The sequence below is a fragment of the Lissotriton helveticus genome, chromosome 4_1 (assembly GCF_964261635.1).
Source record: "Lissotriton helveticus chromosome 4_1, aLisHel1.1, whole genome shotgun sequence".
Lineage (NCBI taxonomy): Eukaryota > Metazoa > Chordata > Amphibia > Caudata > Salamandridae > Lissotriton > Lissotriton helveticus.
In genome coordinates, this window is record NC_136063.1 from 529,079,427 (window position 1) to 529,095,231 (window position 15,805).

The window sequence follows — 15,805 nt, forward strand, 5'->3', positions numbered from 1 at the left end:
TGCATAAGGGTAATGATCCGCATGGTCTCCTATTCGGAAAGGATAGCGATTCTGCGCAGCACCAGTGAGAAGATGACTCGGTTTTTAGTAATTTTTTGATAGCTACAGAAAAAGAAGGCACCTGAGTGTCTTAGTAGTTAAAAGGTAAATTATTCAACATCTAAAATGAGCTAAGAAGCCTGCAGCTCTTGGCACTGGCCTTTGCTGTTCACAGAAACTCTTTAAGACCATATTGTGGTTTTTGTCTTGTCTTTCATGACTGATAAAAGTCGTCAAGACTACTTTTCATCCCACAGACTGACAATAGGTGACACAATAAAAGAAGTGAAAACCTTTGTGGGGATACCCCGAAAGCATGGAACAAATCGCTTTAGTAGCCCTCGCGAAAGATCCATTCAAGATTACTACTGGTAATTGTTCAGGTTGACTACACGAGGCCCAGCTCTTCTTCCTCTTGAATTAATTAGCGAAAGACCCAGTGGAGGTTATACACCTGTGCTCGGTCATCATCCCGGTCATGCACACAGCACATATGGGAGCAACAGGGTTTGTGATCCTTTATATTAATCTTAAAAATGATGCTCCATCTGGAAAAAAAACCTCAAACCACTTAAAATCAGCATGCATACCACATTGCAGGAAATGCACTTGACTCCAATAGTAAACTATTGATACAAACAATATTCTGGACACCTCGAGACCGGGCTTTTGCTGTTTGTTTCAGAAGTCCTGCAAGCTGACCGCCCTGATCGCAGCCACCGATGACATCCGAGCCCTGCTCGACAACGGAGAAACAGCGGCCCTCATCCTCCTAGACCTCTCCGCGGCCTTCGACACCGTCTGCCACCGTACCCTAGTACAGCGCCTCAGCAACGTCGGAATCCGGGAGAAGGCGCTGCAGTGGACCATCTCCTTCCTCGCCGGAAGGACACAGAGAGTCCGCCTCCCACCGTTCAGATCAGAAGCCACCGAAGTCATCTGCGGCGTTCCTCAAGGCTCCTCGCTCAGCCCAACCCTCTTCAACGTCTACATGAGTCCCCTCGCAGCCATCGCACGACAGCACAATCTCAACATCATCTCCTACGCCGACGACACCCAGCTGATCCTCTCCCTCACCAACGACCCCGCCACCGCCAGAGCCAACCTACACGAAGGGATGAAGGAGGTAGCCGAATGGATGAAGAACAGCCGCCTGAAACTGAACTCGGACAAGACGGAAGTCCTCATCCTGGGATCCTCACCCTCCGCCTGGGACGACTCCTGGTGGCCCCCCGCCCTGGGCAGCGCACCCAAACCAACAGACCACGCACGCAACCTGGGCTTCATCCTGGACTCATCCCTCTCCATGACCAGACAAGTCAACGCCGTCTCCTCGTCGTGCTTCAACATCCTACGCATGCTACGCAAGATCTTCCAGTGGATCCCCACCGAGACCAGGAAGACGGTCACCCAGGCCCTCGTCACCAGCCGACTGGACTACGGCAACGCCCTCTACGCCGGAACCACCGCCAAACCCCAGAAGAGACTCCAGCGGATCCAGAACGCCTCAGCAAGGCTCATCCTGGACATCCCCCGTCACAACCACATCTCCAGGACACTTGCGAGACCTGCACTGGCTCCCGGTCAACAAGAGAATCACCTTCCGTCTCCTCACCCACGCACACAAAGCCCTGCACAACCAAGGACCAGGATACCTCAACAGCCGCCTCAATTTCTACGCTCCCAAACGCCAGCTCTGATCGACCGGCCACGCTCTCGCCGCCGTCCCCCGCATCCGAAGAGTCACCACAGGGGGAAGGTCCTTCTCCTACCTCGCCGCCAAGACCTGGAACTCCCTCCCGACCCACCTCCGCCTGACCCAGGACCACCTCGCCTTCAGGAAGCAGCTCAAGACCTGGCTGTTCGAGCATTAGCGGACCCCCCCTCCCCAAGCGCCTTGAGACCCTCCGGGTGAGTAGCGCGCTATACAAATGCTTGATTGATTGATTGATTGATTGAATATCAGGGTTTCTCAGAAGCCGTTTTTCTACGTGTTGATTTAACAGTTTTATAATCCTCTTAAACAAGGAATTTTGCTCCACAGTGTGATAAATTGGGACCCTAGCTGCACTCAGTAGGAAAACTTACTTCCCGACACATTGAGTTACTGGTTTAAACATTCAGATTATTTTTAAAGAGTGTCTTCTCCCATATGTGGATGTTATCCAATAATCTGTTTTCAATTTCTATAACTTTGCAGGGGATATATAGATTACTGTGATCCTCTCATTATCCTCTAACATGAATGACTGAATCAGTATCATCTTTATAAAATGTAACTCAATAACGCTGGGGATCCCTTTGGTTGAAATCAAGAAGAAACATGGAATCTCTCTTTTTGACCAAGGTTACTGGGACTTTGTCACACACCTGTTGATGCACTTAAAATTATTGGGAGCTTAAGTGGCATTAACCTGACATTCGCATCATACATACTCCAACTTTGGGGACATTTGCATAGATTCACAGCAAATGTCTCCCTAGCCCTGCTGCAACTTGGTCCCACTACCTTCAATTTTGTGGCAGTCCCTACATAGTTACTGAAGTCACTAGTGTGGCTGCAGTTACTGTCTATTTTTCTCCTCTATTTATGTCTAATGGCAGAATTTGTTCTACCTTCATTTGCAACTAGCCATCAAAAGGGAAGTTTCCAAGGTGTTGTATATGTCACATCAAGCATTTCAGCATCGCGGGACACGTTTCACATCCCACATTTCACAGAGTTCATCAAAGACAGTGCCAAGGGCAGCAGACGGACGCAATCTTCATTCCCAAGCCGATGGATCTGCTTTTGGGGGAAATCATTCAGTTATTTAGCCCCATGTTTCTGGAACCTGTTAACTGCTGCTTCAACAGTCATCTCAAATCAGACTCCTTCTCTGCCCCCAGTCTTGGCTCATCGTAAGGAAGAGAAAGGTAGGAAAACAGTGACAGAGGAAGAAAGCATGGATGAAATGGAACCTCCTCGACAACAACGCACACAACAGCAAAGAGCTCTTCAACATCGTGAAGGAACTCTCCAACCCCAGCTCCAACAACAACGACATCCCACCATCACAAGACCTGTGCAACTCCCTTGCCACCTTCTTCCACCGGAAGATCGCCGACATCCACGACAACTTCGACAACCTGATCACCTCAACAATCAATGACACCTCTGACCCCATGGCCACCACCCACAGCAAATCCCTTCTCACCTGGACCCACATCAACGATGATAACACCATCAAGATCATGAACACCATCCACTCCGGCTCCCCGTCAGACCCATGCCCACACCACATATCTTCAACAAAGCCAGCGCCACCATCACCCGATCCCCGCAGGGCCATCAACATCTCCTTCAAGACCGCGATCTTCCCGGAGAGCTGAAATTACGCAGAGATCAACTACCTGCTCAAGAAACCCAAGGCGGACCTGAGAGACCTCAAGAACTTCCAGCCCATTTCCCTGCTCCCTTTCCCGGTGAAGGTCATCGAGAAAGCCGTCAACAAACAGCTGATATGTTACCTCGAGGAGAACAACATTCTAGACCCGTCCCAGTCCAGATTCTGCAGCAACCACAGCACCAAAACCGCCGTCATCGCTACCACTGACGACATCAGGGCCCTGCTGGACACAGGCAAAACCGCGGCCCTCATCCTCATGGACGTGTCAGCCGCCTTCGACACTGTCTGCCACCGCACCCTACGCAAACGCCTTCACAACGCAGGGATCCAAGACAAGGCCCTGGAATGGTCCTCCTCCTTCCTCTACCGCAGAACCCAGAAAGTCCGCCTCCCCCCTATTCGGTCCGAGGCCTCCAAGATCATCTGTGGCCTTAACACCGTCTCCTACTCCGACGGCACACAGCTGGTTCTCTCCCTCACCAAGGACACCATTACCGCCAAAACCAACCTCCACGAAGGAATGAAAGCCGTCACCTAATGGATGAAGAACAGCCGTCTGAAGCTGAACTTGGACAGGATGGAGGTCCTCATCCTCGGCTTCACCCCCTCAGCCTGGGATGACTCATGGTGTTCAACCACCCAGGGAGCAGCACGAACACCCACCAACCACGCACGTAACCCGGGGTTCATCCTCGACTCAACACTCTCCATGACCAAGCAAGTCAACGCCGTCTCATCCTCCCGCTTCAACACCCTCCGCATGCTCCGGAAGATATACAGGTGGATCCCAACCGACACAAGAAGAATGGTCACCCATGCCCTCGTCAGCAGCAGGCTGGACTACGGAAACGCCCTCTACGCGGGAGCCCCGGCCAAACTGCTGAAACGACTGCAACGCATACAGAAGGCCTCTGCCCACCTGATACTCGACATCCCTCGACACAGCCACATCACACCTCACCTTAGAGACCTTCACTGGCTACCCGTCAATAAGAGGATCACCTTCAAACTCTTCACCCACGCACACAAGGCACTCCAAGACACCGGACCAGCATACCGCAACAGATGACTCACCTTCTACACCCTGAACCGCCAGCTCCGCTCTGCCGACTGCGCCCTCGCTACCGCACCCAGCATCCGAAGAGCGACCACCGGTGGCAGATAGTTCTCCTACCGAACCGCCAAGACCTGGAACACCCTCTCCATCCTCCTACGGCAGACCCAAGACCTACTTACCTTCAGGAGACTACTCAAGACCTGGCTCTTCGAGCAGTAGCAGCCCCCCCCCCCCCAAAGCGCCTTGAGACCCTCACTGGTAATTAGTGCGCTTTACAAATTTCTTGATTGATTGAACCTGCAAGAGTGAAGAAAAGAGGCAGGGAGTGGTAAGCTGGTGAAAACAGGCATGTGGTGGAATCAAGTCCCCACAGCCTTAACAGTCATTGACTTCGACATCTGGCAGCGGGTTCCTAAGAAAAACTTTGAGCAGCTAAATATATTTTACAAACTAAGCAATGAACTTTAAAGAGCAAATTCGATGGGCTAACTATTCAACAGAATCCTGATTTAAGAATACCATGAATATAAAATGAAATTAGGGCTATTAATACCGACCTAGTTAGTAGTGCTAACTTGGGACAAAAAAAAATGTCCAAGCACATCAAGAAACCTTTCTGTGAATAACGGGCTCTGGACTGTGGTACTATTGACTACATTTGGCAAGTCAGAAAGGCTCATTACAATCTGAAGTGGGGCTCTGTTCCTGAGCCAACTCCAATAATTAACAGTGACAAGCGAGGAAACCCAGAAGAAGTGCCTGGCAGTTAAAGTGTGCGCTGGTACAATATATTAGGGCTCACCAAAGCATGAAAGGGGCTGCTTAAGCGGCCCGGGAGAGGAGATGATGTATGCAGAAGGAAATGCTTTTAAAAGAGTTAAGCATGAGGGAACGATTAGATAACCGTCTGAATAGCCCGAGATCCTGCGATTTGATTTCCAAATGATGAAACATTCAATAACCCAAATGACTCTACACAAACTTATACGCAGAATAAATTATTTCAAATAGAGGCTTGGAAGATATTTGTTCAGCTGCTCCAGTGGCTGCAAGGTTAGGAACAAAAGCTATTATTGTTCGAGGCCGTTTTTTCACAGGAAATAGACAGTGGCAAACATACAGTAGTTCAACACATGAGATCAGAGGCAGAGTTTTCATAGTAAACTAAAAGCAGATGTTGGACAGGCTCGGAATCGTTACTGAAACTATTAGTTATGCTTGCCAGGGAAAGCCACGAGAGTTTACTGAGAGTTGTGTAACTGATCAGGACAGGGCAGGTCACTAGGCCCGTGAGCACGCCCACCTCAGCCATGTTAACGCACGCACATACCCAGGCCCCTAACGCTGTAAAGAAGAGTGTGCCACAGGAGTGCACTTGGGCCTCGTGTTCACTTGCAAGTGGCCTAATTTTGATCATCAAATATTTGCGTGTGCATTTCTAACCATAGAAATACATTCACTTGTTTTTGCGCAATCTCCTCACGGAGTAACAAGAGAGTTAGGGGTTGGTTGCGATTCGTACAGCCCTGAAAACGCGCATGTGCCTAGTTGGCTGATCAAGTGGAAGTGAAAAGCAGAATAATGCTTTTTATGCAGTGTACCCAAACATGCACAGCACACTAACTCGGCTATTTATTAGGTTCCCCCCCTTCCCAGAAATTTTTAGTATATTCTCTCAGAAAGATACAGCGGGCCTGATATGCAGAATGCCTGATGCACAAGGACCAAGGACTTAAACAGAATCATCCTTTTAATTCTAGACAATGAAGCATGCACAAATGAGAGGTTTATTGAAGTACGGCTTGGAAGTTTCAATACAATCTGTGCTGCAGTATTTTGGACCATATGTAGGCGCTTGACTGAAGTATCCAGTAAGCCCAAGTAAAGGGCATTCTCGTAATCCAGCCTTGAGGTAAAAAAAAGCATGGATCACCATACTTTGGGCTTCATATGGCAATAACTCAAGGAATTCCTCAAGGGACTTGGGAGTAGAGCAGCAGGACTCTACCACCTCTGAAACTTGAGATTTAAAAGAAATTTGATGGCCCAGTTTCACTCCCAAATTCCGTGCCACCAGTCCAGGAGGGGGAGAGGGGAGAAAGACCCGTAGACCACCAATTATTCCACCAGTCAAAGAATCAGAACCATTGAGCAAAACTTCGGATTTAGCTGAATTTCACTGTAAGTTATTGTCCTGCTTCCAATTGAAAACTGCTCCCACACAAGCTTTGAAAGACTCAGGGTCTGCCAGTATGCCATTCTTATGAGTAAGATGGAGCTTCTCATAGGAACATTCTACCTAAAGAAGATTAAGACTCTTTGAAATCTCAAAGAAAAGAAGATACTAAAGGCCTTCACTTTCAAAAGTCTATGAAATTCAAGATAGGACTATGACATGCCTGTTAAAGATACAAAGCTATAGCTCAGAGAACCAGGAATCGAACTAAATAACAAAAAAATAAAGCAAAGCCCCATAATCAGGAAAGGACCAAAGTGATCCCAGACATAGACAAGGTTTATGGTATCTGGAGATGCGGTGGATCTTGCAATAGTGCTCTGGGTAATTCATCTGACCAAAGAACGCATTTATACACAATTGCTTCTCAAAAACCCAACTAATTTTCCAACCAATTTTCTCGACTGTCTTTTTCATTGCCTCCCTCCGCCTGACAAGTGGAGTATGACTGAGATTGTTGGAAAACGTTACAGCCCGGCTGATGGGACAGCAAAAACCGCAGAAGCAACAAAACAACAGTGATACATACTAGCTCAAGGACCAAAGCTCAAGAACACGGGACCACAATTAGTCTGTAAATTTACCCTTGCATTAATTTCTATTCTTCACCCTTTAAAAATGTGTCTACTTTACCATGACATCCAGACTCTCTCTCACACACACACACGCACGCACACACACACACACACATCCACATATGTATACATGGACATAACTGCATATCGTACTCATTCCCATATCTGAGAGACTTAAGAATAGGAAAAGTTATATATGCGTATACAAAGGCCACAGAGGATGAACTTGTAACAGACACCTGCTCACACAAGTATGCACCTATTTGTTTATGGTTAAAGAGAATTAAATTCCTGTACCTTATTTGCAGCAGCTTTCTTTGTGTCTTTTAGAGTCACACTTGCTTTATTTAGGGCCTCTTGCTGTTTCATAATTTGGTCTTCCAGTCTTCGGCTTTCCTCTGTCTTTTTTTGCAGTTTGGACTTCAAGATCCCAACTTCTGAACTAAGGTCGCTTACTTTTTTTTCACTGTTCGCCAGCTACAAAAAATAGTTTGGTAGTTGTTAAAATCGTAAAATCCATCAGAGAAACATGTTACAACCTTTTAAAATAACATATAACATTACTCACTTAAAAAATAAGCACTATACTAAGAACAACCCATGATTATGTTGAAAAGTGGTTTTATTACTAAAATGGATAATATGTTAGAAAAAGTGCACTTCTAACATATACAATGTATGGTTTATGAATATACAATTAGTCTTTCAGTAACTTATCTTGTAGTATATTAGTCAGAAAAAATTGAAATGGAAGCTAAACAAACATATTTACAATGATGTGAGAAAGAGAGACCCTCTTAAGAAGGTTATCATATGATATATTTAGACATATCTGACTTTCGTATTATCAAGAGGGTAGGGAGGTAGAGAGAAGATCCTTTCAGTCTCCGGAGTATACTCTCATAATCAAAGAATGGGAAAGGATCACTTGTCCTGCTTAAACCTTAGGTTTCACAAGTCGAGGAACTGGTATCTCCTGAGGACTGAGACAGTCTCAATTGTCTCAGTCTGGCTGTCCGGATTTTTTAACCATACCATCACCACAACCCCTCCCCAACTTTCCACGATCACTACTGCCTTAAACCAAAGGCAAAACCTCCTGGTGGAGGGTGCACAATACAAAAAATAACTCGATGATTACGCACACACGTGTAAAAAAGCGGGTACCCAGTATATACCGCTAAAGAACCATCTAAAATACACGTGTATGAGAGTTATATTTGTTTGGGAGATACCAGTTCCTCGACTTGTGATATCTGACTTTCATCAATCCTCACTAAGACCCAACAGTAGACATATCGAACCTCATGTGACAAATAAGACACACACATTTTACTATTTCATTATTCATTAACCCACAAAAATAAAAAATCGAACGATATTTTGTATCTTATGTGAAAACTAATGTCATTCAGTAACATGAGCAACCGCCTGTAACAGCACTAACTTGTAGTAAACATTTCCTGTAAGAGTCAGTTTCTGAGGGGCGTGGCTTGGACAGCAACGAGGATGTTTGCCTGAATCAGCCGCTCCGCCAAAACCTGGGTGAAACCGTGAGATTCCGAACCCCACGCCGGGCAAATGGGCACATAAATGATACCGTCATGTGTCGGAAGGTCTGGGGAAGAAGAAATGACATAACTTAGATGTCCATCACTGTGGATACACGTTTTTCTCAGATTTTTCAACAATCCGGGGCAAGGCACAAGATGGCGCCACAAAACCGAAACTATCCCCACGGAACCTCAATGGAGTGAGCGACCAAGGACTACAAAGAGCGGTGGAGTCCCAGCGCCCGTGATGAAAATAAGGTCAGAGAAGATAATCCCCATCTACTACACCACAACTGCACCCCGTAGAGAGCCTGCATAACCCGCCGAAAACACAAATGTTGCTTGCCAGACTAATGGGCTAGCAAGAGCGTATACGAGACCCGTGGAAGCACGGTGGGGGGGACGGCGCAAAAAAGAGGAAAAGCGAGTAAATAAAAACGGATCAAAGAGCTGATATTAAAACAACAACGGGAGACTCAAAACGAAATTGAAGCCTGGAAAGAATACTGTGACTGCCGCCATCTTGGAGGCGGAGCCTCGAATTGTGTACCTTCAGCGCTAAACAAGGAACACATAGCGGAGAAGGGCAGAAGAAACCCCATTAACGGTGAAGACCAGGCAGCGCAGCTCCCCAGACCGTGTGTTCAAAGCCCTAACAAAGGACACATAAGCATCGCTTGCCACACTAACGCGCCGGTGAGAGCGCACACATGGAGGGGAAATATGCAGCAAAGGGAGGAAATGAGTAAATAAAAAACAGGGCAAAGAACAAAATAACAAAAGAAACCCAGGGGCACTCAAAACGAAACAACCACAGTGGCCGCCATATTAGGGGCGGTGCCCTCGCATCGCATTGCATCGCGTACCTAAAGGGAACACTTTGCGGAGAAAAGCAGTGAAGCGGACAGCATCGGCAAAGCCCAGGGGTCAAGTGAAAGGCAGGAAGCGGCGCCACAGCACCTCCGCAGCGTCCCAGACCGAGAGCCCAAATAGCCCTAACAGAGGAGACACAAGCATGTATAGAGTGAGTGATAGCGAGTTCGGAAGCTAGCGGGAGGACCAACGAGGCAGACGAAGCCAGCTATAAAAACAAAGAGAACGTTAAAGGCAAAACCACCCAAAAAAACCCCGAAACCTAGCCGCCATCTTAGGGAAGGCGTCGGCGCTGTGTGAAGCAATATCTGCCACAATAACAACCTCGGGAAACCGGCTAACAGGGGGGAAAATGCGGCTGCATAGACCAGAAGAGGGGTAAGGGGATCCACAAACAAGAGTGGACCGACTCCGGCAAGGCATCGAAGAACTAAGGGAAACAAGGAGTGGTCACCCAGCGGCATATCGAAACTGAAACACCCTGAAGACCCCCAAGAACCAGCCATCGTAGGAGGAGGAAGTGCCGCAATTCCAACAACGGCCCGCGGCCCTACCAGAGAGTGTTCAGTGAGAGAGGGAGATCACACAGAGCAGCACAGAGCAGCAGCACATAGTCACCGAAGAGGGAACTTGTAGTGGAACAAAGAGGGAACGGCGCTGCGAGGTGAGAAAGAAATAAACTACCCGGGGAGGCAACACTGGGAGGCCAAGGTCCCCAAACAGACAGGAATCGAGCCACCACTGCTCGCAGGTGGGGAAGTCTATAATAAAGTAGAACCACAGCTACACCAGACTGACAGACCCCCCTCGCTGGAAGCAACAACAGGTGTAGTGGCAGCAGCACAAGTACCTCAACTCTGTTCCAAGCAAGGACCAACCCTGCCTCACCCTGGAGACAACGAACAGAGCAGCCACACAGAACTCAAACTCCTATAACCCCGCGGGAGATCACACAAAGCTGGCCCAGAGGTGACACCCAAATGGAACCAACGGACATACCGTGGGCCCCCACAGGGACAGCAAGTCCAACCAGCAACACAAAGAAGAGGGGGAAGATTTGAACTCCACCAAACTAAGAGAGGGCAAGCAGATATGGCGGGGAGTGAAGGATAAATTCTACAGCAGACGAAAAAGAACAGGGGGGACACACTAAAAGACTCTCCGATCAAGCAAAAACCTGATATCAACAGCACACTGGACATGATTCTTAAAAACTGGCCGAGGTCCCCGACCTAGCCAAAACTACAAAACAAACTACGGATGCAATCCAACTGGAGCTGGCAGCAGTAAGATCGGACATACACGCGGCACACAACAGATTGACAATGGCTGAGCAGAGAATAAGCAACATTGAAGATGCAGACCAACAGATAAGCAAAGACCTTAAGGCCCTAACTAAGACCATAGCAGCGCTCCAGAGACAGACGGCGGACCTGGAAGACCGTAATAGAAGAGGGAACATAAGAATCATAGGAGTGTCAGAAGGCGAGGAAGATAAGGCAGGCTCCTGCCTGGCCTTCATCGAGGAAACGATACCGAAAATCACAAACCTCAAATTTGATCATCCTTTCGAGCTGGACAGAGCCTACAGAGTCCCAGCCTTCAAAGCATCTAAAAGGACGAGCCCCCGTCCAATAATATGCAAGCCGCTGAAATCACATCACACAGAGGCCATATTGGGGTTGCATGGAAAAATCAAAACATTACGTGGAATGGGCAGAGGATAATCCTAACACAGGACTACTCCAAACCCACAGTGGACATCAGAAAAGGCTTCCTGGCCCTGAGAGACAAGATGAGGAAGAAAAACCTCATAATATCATTCACGGGCCCTACAAGATCCGGATCAGTGACAAAGGGAAAACACTGGTCTTTGAAGACCCGAGAGAGCTAAACAGCTACCTATAGGGACCAACGCAACAAGATATGGAAACAACACAAACAGCATCAGCCAAGAGAAGAGCTTCACCAGACCTAACAGTGGAGGGAGCATGTGCTGACACTAGAAGGTAAACATTGAGCAAGATGAGACACGCAGGAGCTACAACCCTAACTACCTCAGACTTTAAATAGAAACAATCTCACAACACCAAAGCAAGCCCCGGCGAAACAACTGTTTCTACCTCAAGAATATATTCACTATGGACTAGAGATCAGCTACCTCAAGGCGCTTCAGAGCAGGAGCAAATGCCAGTCATAAAACTAACCGTGGAACTCTCAGGAGCGTAAACCAAGAGAAACGACAGTCTGCAACAACCAGAGACAGAATATATATCATTTCATATGGAAACTGTTGGGGAGGCATGATGAGGGCAGGTACAGGAGGGGGTTGAAACAGACTCTGACCGATACAAACATATGGACAACAAAACCGTTCAAAGAATAATCTTAAGTGTCAGGCGGTGAATCGCGGGGGGCGGAAAAGTAACATTCTATATGATAGCTCCCAGGGAGACAGAACGGTAATCTTGTCGTCGCACGTTCAGAATACGAGTTTTTTTGTAAAAGGGGTGGTGGGGGTGTGGGGGCAAGGGAACAATTGTCTTGTCTACATGTCCTTAATCTATTCACTGTCTTCTATACTTTCTATACTCTTCTTTCTATACAACTCGATGCAGGAAGGAACACTAGAACCAGGGCTAACCAGGCGTACAGTAGAGCCAACACAGGGGAACACAGGTCCCAATCATCACATCAGGAAACCGTATGGGAGGGGAAGACACGCACTGTATGTAAGAAGGGGCAGGGCATGGTGGTAACAGTGCCCACACAAGATAACCAATGACACAAACCAACAACCTTACCTTGACGGCTAACCTAAAAATAGTCCCCTTCAATGTAAAGGGCCTCAACCACCCAGTCAAGAGGAAAAAGATACTTGACTATCTGGCTAAGAGCAAGGGAGATGTGATCCTCCTGCAGGAGACCAAGCTATCTCTGGAAGACTCTAAGTGAGTGAAAGCCAGATGGATAGCCCAGGTAGCTTGCTCACCGGCAGTAGGGAAGAAGCACGGAGTGATTACCCTGTTAAGTAGGAACTCCAAGTTAACATTAGAGACACACCACCACGATGAAGAAGGGAGAGTCCTGCTAACACACCTGAAGAGGGGGGAGGGCCTAATACAGATGACCCAGCATTTTGGGAAGGGATCTCATAAAAGATAGAAAACATCCCCCGGAACGACCTTACAGTGGTGGCAGAAGATATTAACATTGCCCTTGGCCACATACTAGACAGACAATCACAATGCCACCCCACCCGATAAGAGCCCACAACGTGCTAAAGAACATGTGCACCAGATTCAACCTCAAAGACCCATGGCGACTTCAAAACTCGGACACCAGAGACTATACCTTCTACTCCAACCCGCACAACTCATACAGCAGGATAGACTACATATTAATCACAGGTCCACATACACACCTAATAGAGCACGCCGACATTGCGCCTAGATTAATCGCAGACCATTCGTGCATCAGCTTACAGCTGAGTGGGCACCTCAACAAAGACATTCCCCATAGGTGGAGGTTCAACAGCGACGTCATGACAGACCAAGGAAACAAAACCAAAATAGAGGAGGCCATAAAGGAATACCTTACGCATAATGACACGCAAGACACTGACCCCAAGACCTTGTGGGATGCACTTAAGGCGATAGTCAGAGGCACAATAATAGGGATTAAGGCCAAAATCAACAAAAACGCTAACCAACAACTGACACAACTCAAGCAAGACATCAAAAGACTGGAGATAGAACACACTGGAGACACACAGAACACTAGCACCCTAACAAGACTCACTAAAAAGAAATACACATACAACAACATTTTCAGCGCGAGAGGGCCAGGTTGTGGGTGAACAAATATAATGCCATTAATCTCTGCGAAGTTAATAGAGCGGGGAAGCTTCTAGCCTCCTACCTAAAGCACAAACAAAGACAATTCACCATCTCATCAATCACCGACGCACATAACAACACGCACACGAGACACAAAGAAATACTAAGGGCATTCCAAGACTTCTATCGAGAACTTTACAAAAAAGACCAGGCCTTAGACCAAGAAGGGTGTGCACAATACCTAGACTGACTACATCTCCCAAAGATAAAGGAAGAGGAGGCACAGAAACTAGGACAAGAAATGAGCTCGGCAGAGATAGAAATAGCGGTCAAGTCCCTAAAAGATAACAAAGCACCAAGTCCAGATGGATACACGGCTGCTTTCTACAAAGCACCTGAAACCCACCATGAAAAAGGTGTTCAACTTCTGTGCAGAGGAGGGGATGGTCTCCCAATCCATGTTGAGGCTAATATAATTGTAATCCCAAAGGAAGGCGACGATGTACTATTACCCAAAAACTACAGACCCACATCTCTAATCAATGTGGACTGCAAAATATACGCTAACATCCTAGCCTCAAGACTAAACCCCACACCACCAGGACTAATAAGTAACTCACAGGTAGGATTCCTAAAGACTCGTATGACACACGATAACACCAGACTCCTATGCCACATTCTTGAACGTACCTCCAAAACAGACGAACCAGCAGTGGCAATCACACTAGATGCCGAGAAAGCATTCAACAGGGTATCTTGGGACTTCCTAGAGCAGTGCATGCAAGCATTTAACCTTGGGGTTACATACACACGGAAGGTAATGGCATTGTACAGGAACCCCAGAGCACGCATTGTAGTTAATTGGTCGGTCTCCGACGCATTTGATCTACGGCGCGAAACGAGACAAGGCTGCCCCTTGCCTCCCTCGCTATTCCTGCTAGCCTTGGAACCCCTGATAAGGGACATCAAGGCCAGTGAGGAGGTGAGGGGGATCAGCATCAATGAAGTGGGAGTCAAATTAGCCGCGTATCCGTACAACATCCTCATAGTGACAGAGCAACCTGGGGCCTCCATCGCGGCCCTCAAAGAAATTATAGGAACGTACTCAAGCCACTCAGGGTACAAACTCAACAAGGACAAGCCTGAATGTAAACCACTCAACATCACACCACTAAAGACATGATGGGAGGATCAGGACTGGCGTGACAAACGGGATTCATTAAATACCTAGGGGTGCACTTCGGCAATGACCTTAAATCCACACTTGATAAAAATGAGAAGACTCTGCTAGAGAAAATAGAGTCACTTCTAGAATCCTGGTCCCCCAAATTTATAACATGGTGGGGTAGAATAGAAAGCGTCAAGATGATGATCACCCCGATGGTAAACTATGTGCTGAGCATGCTACCACTCCTACTCACTGAAGACTTCCACCGCAAGCTAGACAAGATGGTTAATAAATTCCTATGGAAGGACAAGAAAGCGAGAATAAGCATAAAAAAACTAAGACTAGACAAAAAACTGGGTGGACTAAATCTAGCAGACTACAGAACCTTCCAAACCGCATTCCTAGCAAAACAAGGAGCCTACTGGCTGTCACCCCTCTGGGGGTACACGCCGGTATGGCTAACAGTCGAGCGCTCCATCCTAAACAACCTGGAACCATTAGTACTCCTAACAGCCAATAAACACACACACGCCTCCCATCCAATACTCAGAAACACAAAAATAGCCCTTCTCAAAGTAGATGTGAAAATGGAGTATAGTATAAAGAACTCAAAGTGGGAATCCTTATGGGCAAACACCAAGATTAAATACAGGGGGAAACCCCTTCCATAGAGACATGGAAGTCATTCGGAATCTCCTACCCGGCTCAGTTAGACGAAGGAGGCGGCCACGTCGCATTCTCCTCGCTAAAAGAGAAATATAACTTACCTGACATCGAACTATACAACTTCCTATAGATCAGAACAGCATTGACCAAAGCAAAGTTAGACATACACAACCCATCAATAATACAATACATGACAAAACTCAACAGAGTAGGTCACCAAGTATCGCACATATACAAGTTACTATGCCCTAGCACCACCAAAGTCAACAACAAACCAGCTGACTACTGGGCAAAGCAACTTGGCACCGCTCTTAGCGAGCACAAACTCAATCTCCTCTGGGCCTCCCCCTCAAGAAACAAAAATCTCCCCAGTACTAGCTCAGACAAAATTCTGGTTACTACACAAAACT

The 15,805-nt window shown here is 47.2% G+C and overlaps 1 protein-coding gene across 1 annotated transcript in view; it reads right to left on the reverse strand.

Moving 5' to 3' along the window:
- Positions 1-15,805, reverse strand: part of LOC144828023 (uncharacterized) — a 1,462,897-nt gene that overhangs the window by 800,765 nt on the left and 646,327 nt on the right. Inside the window, exon 11 of the mRNA XM_078686162.1 lies at positions 7,594-7,773. Within this exon, the coding sequence (XP_078542288.1) occupies positions 7,594-7,773 (180 nt within the window). The remainder of the gene's footprint in view (positions 1-7,593; positions 7,774-15,805) is intronic.